The sequence below is a fragment of the Oryzias melastigma genome, unplaced genomic scaffold (assembly GCF_002922805.2).
Source record: "Oryzias melastigma strain HK-1 unplaced genomic scaffold, ASM292280v2 sc04594, whole genome shotgun sequence".
NCBI classification, from domain to species: domain Eukaryota; kingdom Metazoa; phylum Chordata; class Actinopteri; order Beloniformes; family Adrianichthyidae; genus Oryzias; species Oryzias melastigma.
Window position 1 is genome coordinate 1 of NW_023421162.1, and position 1698 is coordinate 1698.

The 1698-nt window shown below is 44.5% G+C and overlaps 1 protein-coding gene across 1 annotated transcript; it reads right to left on the reverse strand.

The window, feature by feature from the left end:
• Positions 1 to 267: 267 nt before the first annotated feature.
• LOC112138203 (keratin, type II cytoskeletal 8) lies at positions 268 to 1661 on the reverse strand (the record flags this gene model as incomplete). Its single annotated transcript, XM_024260771.2, has 5 exons — positions 268 to 721; positions 796 to 854; positions 935 to 1155; positions 1235 to 1360; positions 1437 to 1661. Coding segments are annotated over 5 exons (816 nt in total), but the record flags the coding sequence as incomplete, so codon positions are not given.
• Between the last annotated feature and the right edge of the window lie 37 nt (positions 1662 to 1698).

Below are 1698 nucleotides of genomic sequence, written 5' to 3' on the forward strand. Positions count from 1 at the left end.
TATCAGTTCCTAGAGTCAGAACTAAACATGGAGAAGCTGCATTTGTTTAGGTTTTATTCTAAAGTTTACATCCGCACTGTTTTTCTATGCTTGATTTATATTCAGCTATTTTAAACTTTCGTTAAATGTCATTTGAATTGTATTTGCACATGAGATGTGCTTTACAATTGAACTTGCCTTGTCATATTAGTAAAACAATGACTTTTTGTTTAGAGAGGACACTTAAATCACATTTGCATGACTAACAAAAACAACACAAGAAGTTACTGTGAATGCTGAAAGATTTATTACAGATGTTTCAATAGTACAATCAAATGTCAATCTGGTAGTACCAGTCAGGCTTTCACATTGTTGTTTATCATTTGTAGAACAGGAAGAACTACATCAAAAGAAACCATATATATGGTTTTGTCTGAACACCAGCACACCCAGGTGGTGTAAGTGGTCAAGAAATGATATGAAGACATGTTGGGGTTGTGAAAGTTTGAGTGGGATATGCATGGAGAAAAGCAGTCGAGTAATGTGGATATTTTTTATTAATAACGGGTATTAGTGATCAGGGCGGTCTTTTTTGAGCTGAGGCTGCTGGTGCTCATGGAACTCATGGCACCATATCCTCCAGCTCCACCAACAGTAAAACCAGGGTCGTAGAGGATGGCTCCTCCAAAGCCTGATCCGCCAACGCCGAAGCCCATGCCAGCACCCATACCTGCACCGCCCCCTGATGACAAGAGCAGCACAAAGTTAGAGGATTTTTTGTTCTTTCTCAGTTTGAACTTACATCTCCATACGTACCAACACCGGAGCTTGAAGACTGCACCCGGATGTTTGTGGCGCCACCACCGGAGGAAATTCTACGGCAATAATGGGGGAGAGGTTTTAGCTGTCGATGTATAAAACTAGCACTGTTTCTGTCTGTGGGAACAAGCTTTACCTGCACTCTTCTCCTTCCAGAAGCTTCTTGTAGGTGGCAATCTCAATGTCCAGAGCCAGCTTGACGTTCATGAGCTCCTGGTACTCGCGGATCTGTCTGGCCATTTCCTGTTTGGCTTTCTGCAGGGCCTCTTCCAGATTCTTGATACGGAGCTTGGCGTCTTTCACCGCCATCTCACCACGCTCCTCTGCCTCTGCGATCTGGGCCTCCACATTGGAGCGCTAGGTGGTGGAAAAGTCAGCATAGGTCGTGTCATCTTTTTCTTAAGGAAAGCAATACCTATAAACTTTGTGCTGCTACCTGTCCCTTGACAGCCTCGATCTCATTCTGGATGCGGCTGATCATGCGGTTGAGCTCAGAAATCTCCATCTTGGTGATGCGAAGGTCATCTCCAGCTTGATTTGCATTACTCTGCATCTCCTGGAACTGAGAAGCAGACATAGAAATAGGCATTAACCAACTGGACGGAGCTCAGTGATTCTCCCATTATTCCATTGCTTACCTTTTGCTGGTACCATTTCTCAGCTTCAGCTCGGCTGTTGTTGGCAATCTCCTCATACTGAGCTCTGACTTCAGCCACAATAGAGTCCATGTCCAGGTCGCGGCTGTTGTCCATCTCCACGATGACTGAGGTGTCCTTGATCTGTCCCTGAAGCTCATTGAGTTCCTGTGGACAGCACACATTTGGTTGTTTTTCAAGAACTGTTGTTGAGACTTGGTGAGTTGAGACTAACTTTGGTGGGAACACGTAGAGGTTTTTTTGG